General features: G+C 47.8%; 1 protein-coding gene across 1 annotated transcript; it reads left to right on the top strand.

The window, feature by feature from the left end:
- Positions 1 to 5,026: 5,026 nt before the first annotated feature.
- Positions 5,027 to 6,727, top strand: LOC139925257 (G-protein coupled receptor 22). Its single transcript, XM_071916546.1, has one exon. It carries the CDS (start codon positions 5,027 to 5,029, stop codon positions 6,725 to 6,727), a length of 1,701 nt encoding a protein of 566 aa, XP_071772647.1.
- The last annotated feature ends 303 nt before the right edge of the window (positions 6,728 to 7,030 follow it).

The raw sequence follows: 7,030 nt of genomic DNA, 5'->3' as shown, positions 1-7,030 counted from the left end.
AGTGAGAGAGAAAGAGAGAGAGAGACAGAAAGAGAGAAGAGACTGAGCTTGTCTGTCACGTTGACAACAGGTCTTTTTAAAGATTTTCCTTCTGACACTGTGCAACTAAAGGGGCTTGGCTACCTGTCACTCACCTGACACCTCTACTAATGGCAGCAGGGTCCAGGTAGCAGTGGGGGCAGCGAGCCCGGGAGACTTTACCCGGTTTCTCTTGTTAGATTTATGAACACTGCAATGGGACATAGCACAGGACCTGCAGGGCATGAAACCACCGATTTGATGAAAGCCAGAGATAAAAGGGATCTGTGGACGACAGCTAGCCATCGGGTTCCATACTGAACAATCACAACCACATTATTTAGCCTTCATTATATGATTGTAAAGAATGCTATTGAGTTAATGATCGATAACTAGGAGGACTTTGGTAATGAGATCCTGAGGAGAGGGCGCATAGGGTTACAGAGGGCCATTTTAAGTCTCCTTCATGACTCACATGGACTCATCCCTCATGACGCTCACTCCGGCACCAAGACGATTATAAGAGAATCACATTGAACCATTGATGTTTCTTCTGAGCTGTCATCAAGCTTGTATGACTTGCGTCACCCCCCCCCCCCCCCCCCCCCCCCTTCTTGTGTCTCCTTTATTTGGGTAATTTCTTAATATATCCTGAGTTGGACATGCCCTAATCTCCCCCTGCCCCTTTCCCTTCTGTCTGACTTGTCAATCACAGACTTGACGTGCTTTGTGGTGTCAAAGTTTCACCTTGCTTCTAGCTAATGTCTGCTGCCTCGACTCGAGAGAGAGAACAAGAGAGCTCATTTACACACACACACACACACACACACACACACACAGAGACACACATTGGTGGGTGGCACCAAACATGCAACAATAGCACAATTCATTGTTCATATCTAAAAGCAGAAATTTACTAGATTGTGGTGCAGTGGCACGGGCTCCTCTGAAGCTCCTGGCACCCAGAGGTGCTCGTTTCTCCATTCGGTTAACAGGACCTCACACTCTTTTACAACTGATCTGCAACCTCAAATGACCCTGGCCAGCAGAGTGTTTATGGTTTCCACTGAAAGTCACTGAAACACTGGTGATCATTAAATCAGCTACCCAAGGTTCAGCACTTTCTCTACACATTTATTTATTTTCTTTTTCTTCTCTCTCTCCCTGTAAAAACAGGAGGATTATGAGTTTTCCCACCCTCAGGGTCGTGGTCACAGCTGTTCATATAAAGGGCTTGTGACATTTTGTGTTCCCTGCAAACCACATACTAAGGTTGTTTTTTTTTTACTCTTTTGTCTGTGGGCTTCTGTATATCTTACCAGTTCATCACACAGTAGTAAGTACGCAGTATCATATGGCTGATTGTGGCTCATTGTCTCAGTCAATCTTACAACGGCATAAATTACTCTTGACGAGACGAGAGCTATTCAGACTGCTCACTTCACTGGCATGCAATCATCCCCTTGTAATTAATGGCAGGACTGTTGAGTGAAACAGATGATAGCTTGATGTTTGATGAGACTGATCAAATCAGTGAATGCAGAATGTAATGGCTAATTTTAATCTTGTCAAAAAGGAACAATCACACCGAACATCTTTGTTGTGTTTTTGTTAATGTTAACTGTAAATAATGAAATTTGAGCTCACTGTTCATGGTTGTGTCATTGTTTACTGTATCTGTAATAGTGTTTTTGCATTAACAGAACTATTCACTTACTTATACCTATATAGTAACGAATAGTTCAGCATTTTGTTGTATGGTGATATTGGTACCGAAGCACAGGACCAGACAGGAGTTGATCTGATCAATAAGTAGATGTTTAACCCTTAATGATGCGGAACAACAGAGGAACAACATGAACAAAGTCAGTGATGTTAGTCTCTCCATGCTGAGAGAGACCTGTGATCTATATAGTGGTCAGTTGCGTACATGACAGATAAATCACAAGACATGTCTCAGCCCACGTAACAATGACGAATGGCCTTGTAGCAGGAACATCAGGTCAACTTTGATCAACATGACCACGGTGTAAGTATCGTATACAATTCCACAATTATTCCCCGACATTCATTTAGTGGCTCAAACAACCCTCACATAGGCTGGAAGACACTGTTTGATTAATGGAGTATTGACAGATATGTTTCCTCCATCAATGAGCAGTGTAATTGGGGGATGTTTACAACACTAGATGTCCTTAACACTTTAAAATGTTAAGTGTTAAGTGTTCTCTTGTTTGACCACTGCCCTGAATTTGACAAATAATATAACCTCTTAATATGAAATAACACAATACTAAGAATAGAATAGAATAGAATAGAGACAGTTGTGTACATTTCATAATAATACATTACCATTTTCCTAAAGCCTCATGTTTTTGTACAGGTGAGAGGAAAACGGTCATGGGTATAGTCTGAGAGCCTTGACTAGGTGTTAGGTGCACTGTGATGGTATTTGTTATTTGGCATTTGTTATTTCATGTTTTTGTTTGTCCTACAGCCAAATCAATATCTCATCATTATTCTGTCCATGAACAGCAGTAGATCATTATCTATTCATCACCAAAACACATCAAAACACCATGTAGATTCACATGGACATAGAGTTAGCATGAGCGTATTGGTCTCTGATAACCCTCTTGCACTAGATTAGTGATCCGGGAAATACATGGGTCGATAGTCAGTGTGAATGGCCCATCTGGGTAAGTCCATGTGACAAAAAGGCTCTGGTCGAACTCTGCTCTGCTTGGTGTGAAAGTTCAGTGCTTAACCCATGTTGACCCATGTCTGGAGCATCATGTTGCCTGCCATGTTGAATACAGAATGTAAACACGCCTGCTTTTCATCACGTTTAAAGTTTACAGCCCAGGATGTACAGGATGTACAAGATGTTCCCGTGTATGAATCAGTGTGAATTGCCTCCAACATGGGATGGATCTGGATCAGCATATTGTAATATTCCCAGGATCATGAGTGTGGTTGGATTGTTGTCATCATTTTGCAACACAGAGCTCAAATTTCCACATTTGGAAAACTGTTTTGAAACTGCTTTTGGGATAAAGAAAATACGTCAAATTTGCAAGTTGCATACAATATATTAAGAACACTTAACCTTTGTTCAGTCAAGTCAGGTAGTTTACTATACTGTGACCGGTGTTAATTAAAGTAAATTAATAAAACAAATCGCCCTCAACTATTTTTAAGCAGCAGTCAAAATGAGAGCACAGATGCTCGGTGCAGGGACGGGTTATGGAGTGTGTTTGTGTGTTCTCTTGCCTCAGGCCTGTTAAATTGGCAGATCGATGATGCCTTAAATCAATGTTCCAGCAACACCACAAACCCCACAGAACCCATTAGTGGATTAAGAGAGACCAGTGTTCCACACTGAGAGTCTGTTCTGCCTGCAGCTCCTTTCCACATGACAAATGGGAGGAAAAACTGGCAAATAAAAGAAAGAGCAAAGGGAAAATGAGAGGGCGAGAATGAAAACTGTAGCAGAGAAAAGGTTGACAGCAGAGGCAGGGGTCAACCTTGGGAGTAAGGACTCCCCCGGCAGCTCTTCATTCAGATACTGTGGGAATAGCTTTGTATCTTATATTGACAAGACGTCTTCTATCTAATCAACCGGCAATTTATGGGATTCCTCCCCAACATGCAGGAGAGCAGCCTGTCAGCCGTGAACAACATGCTCTACATGCTAAGTATGTCTTTGCCAACCAAAGTGGAGAGGCAACATGGAGTGTGGCAGGGAGGTGAGGGGTGGAGGGGAAAGAGGGAGAGGAGGAGAGAGGATGCCAGGGGAGCTGGTCTTTCTGTGATAGCATTGTTTATGTGCCACTGTCTGTGGATCATTGACCCATTCGTCTTCATTATGTCTCCCCGTGAAAACTATTAACTGCCGCCGTACTCAGTTGGATGCCTGCTATGTCGACATGCACTGCATGGTGTCTCTGCCAGCCCAACAATGTCCCTGCCTCCTCACTGGCGATGGCACACCTCCTCTCCTCTTGGTTGAAGTTGACAGTTTTATACTGCTTGCTGAATAAAGTAGAGAAAACAGAGGATTTGACAGGAGAGGGGTTTATGAGGGGTTTTAATGGTTTTGTAAAGTCCTTAACTGTCCTCACAAGTTGTGTTGTGGATCATGGAGAACAGGTACAGGCAGATTTAGCTAGAGAACCAAGTATCAGTGCAATCGTAACAGTCTGTGTGTTGGTTGGTTACTGTATGTTTCCATAATGTGTTATTTGGCTCTACACTGTAAGCTTCTTTTCTGACCCATATACTGCATGTTGTGTAAGAATGAATCAAACAACCACCCACTCAAACTCGTGAGCTGCATGATCACCTCTTTTGTGTTTGACTTCAGCACAATACATGAAATGAAGTGTAAGCATGGTCAGGCAATAAATCCCCATTGGCTTGTTAAAATCTGCGGACTGTTCAGGGCAACTCTGCTCACTCCCTGGTGCACACACACGCAGACAGACACTCACACGCGCAGACACACACACACACACCTGCGACTGTCCCCCAAGAGAAATGCTGCTCTAATTCCTCTCTGAACTATTTCCATTGTCTTCGTGGAGCCTGCTGTTGTCTCACTGCCTCAGCCCAGTGAGACATCATAGCCCATCAGCAGCAGCATCAACTGCACCCCAGGACTCTATTTGACTGCCAAGAAAACTGATCAGACTTTTCACCTTGTTGTTTCAGCTCATAGCTTCCCTTCACTTGTGAAATATAACAAGCTTGACTACATGCTGTAGAATGTTATTTTTGAGTAAATATGAGACAAGCTGACAGCTAAACTGCTTGATCTTTCTCTGTCTTCTTTTCTCTCTTTTTCTTTCTTCTTCTCCTTTCTCCATTTCTTTATAGAACCTCAGACACAGCAGATCCGGCCATCATCCTCATTGCTGTCTCCTCTGAGCCAGGTGAAAAGGAGAGACAGAGCATGGTCTGGCGTGGCGGCCGCTGTTGCTATGTGTGAGGGAGCGTTGTGGTGTCAATGGAGACCGAAGGCTATAGCGACCTCCTGGAGACCAGTGACGGTCAGGGGGCAGGCCTGCTGGATGGAGGGGGCGGAGTGGGGGTGGAGGAGGGCTGGAGCACGCCCTACCCTCTGGGGTTCCAGGTGTCTCTGACCACTGTGCTGATGCTGGAGCTGGTGTTGGGCTTCAGCAGCAACCTGACCGTGCTTGTGCTCTACTGTGCCCAGTCTAACCTGGTCGACTCAGTCAGTAACCTGGTCACTGTTAACCTGCACGTGCTGGACATCCTCGTATGTGTGCTGTGTCTGCCACTAACTGTGGCCGTGATCCTGCTGCCAGCTGATGGAAGTGGAGTTGGCAGTCTGGCCACGCTGTGCTGCTTCCATGAGGCCTGTGTCACATTCACCAGTGTGGCCACAGCTGTCAATGTGTTGGTAATCAGTTTGGACCGCTATGACATCTCAGTGCGTCCAGCCAGCCGGCTGCTGACCCCCCGGCGCGCGGCGTTGCTCCTGGCTGCCGTGTGGGCCGTGTCTCTGGCTGTCTTCTTTCTGCCCTTTCTTGAGGGGGACTTCTTCTCCTCCAGGGCCGAGGACAGCAAGGACGGAGAGATGGAGGGGCAGAGCCATGACTCTGAGCTCACCACTGAGCTCCCCACTGGACTGACCCCCACTATGTCCTCCCCCTCTTCCTCCGCTTTACCCTCCTCTCATCCCTCCTCCCCTTCACATCACCTGTCTCCTGTGTGGCAGAACCGGACACTGCTGTGCGTGGGTGGGCAGGGCTACTACACGGGCCTGTCTATGTATTACCACCTGTTGCTCCAAGTGCCCTGCTTCTTCATTGCCGTGGCCGTCATGCTTTTCACCTACTCCAGGATCCTGCAGGCCCTCAACATCCGCATCGGCTCGCACATGATGAGGGGCACGCGCGCCAAGGACTCCGGCTGCAGGATACGCCGCAGGAGGCAGAGAAAGAAGGACCTCCGGCTGGCCACAGAGGGGGCGCCCTCTGGCCAGAACCAGCATCTCACCCATCCTCCCCTCATCCCCTCTCCCACCCCCACGCCGACATCACCCCCACCCGTCTCCTCTGTGCCCCAGATGACCTCTGATAGCGGAGCAACAGTCACCACCGTCACCACTGCTGCCACCACCCCCATCGCCACCACACCGGCCACTCCTGCTCCTCAGACTCCGGCCTCAGCCTCGACCCCGGCCCAGGCCACCTCACCCATGCCTGCCTCCTCCATGGGCGTCCAGGCCTCAGTATCTGCTATCATTGCCTTGAGACGGGCAGTGCGCAGACACAGGGACCGTCGGGAACGTCAGCGTCGCGTCTTAAAGATGTCCCTGATCATTATATCCACCTTCCTGGGCTGCTGGGCCCCTCTGTCTGCAGTCAATGTGCTGATCCTGTGTCTGGGTCCCAGTGATGGCCTGGTGCGGCTCCGCCTCTGCTTCTTGGCTATGGCCTACGGCACCACCATCTTCCATCCTCTGCTCTATGCTTTCACCAGGCAGAAGCTGCGCCGTGCCCTGAAAACACGTGTCAAGAAAAGGGTAGTGTCCCTTCTGCAGGTGGACCCAGCTCCCAGCGGGGGGACTGTTATTCATAACTCCTGGGTGGAGGGGGGAGGCCAGAGGAAGGCTCGCAAATCACGGGTAGAGGCCAGTGATGGCACTGATCGATGCCTCACAGAGGCAGTGAGGGAATGAGGCTGTGTGTGTGTGCGTGTGTGTGAATGTGAAGAAGGGTGTGTGTATATTTCCAATTTGCTAGAGAAAGAGAGTGTGTGTTAAACCTGTTAGTTTACAAAGGTCAGGAGAAATCCCATGACCTCTGGCTCCATGCAGATGTGGAGGCAGGTGGGTCCTGAGCTCTAATTAGAGCTTTCTGCTCTCCTTACACAGGCCCTCATTAGTCCGCTCCCAGACTGACAACATGGCCACCGTGTCTCCATGGCAACATTGGCCAAGCATAATGACATAGACCATAGCCATGGCTACTAACATACTCGG

This window comes from Centroberyx gerrardi, chromosome 5 (genome assembly GCF_048128805.1).
Source record: "Centroberyx gerrardi isolate f3 chromosome 5, fCenGer3.hap1.cur.20231027, whole genome shotgun sequence".
Lineage (NCBI taxonomy): Eukaryota > Metazoa > Chordata > Actinopteri > Beryciformes > Berycidae > Centroberyx > Centroberyx gerrardi.
Note: the sequence above shows the minus strand (reverse complement) of the source record. Positions and strands in the feature narration are given on the sequence as shown.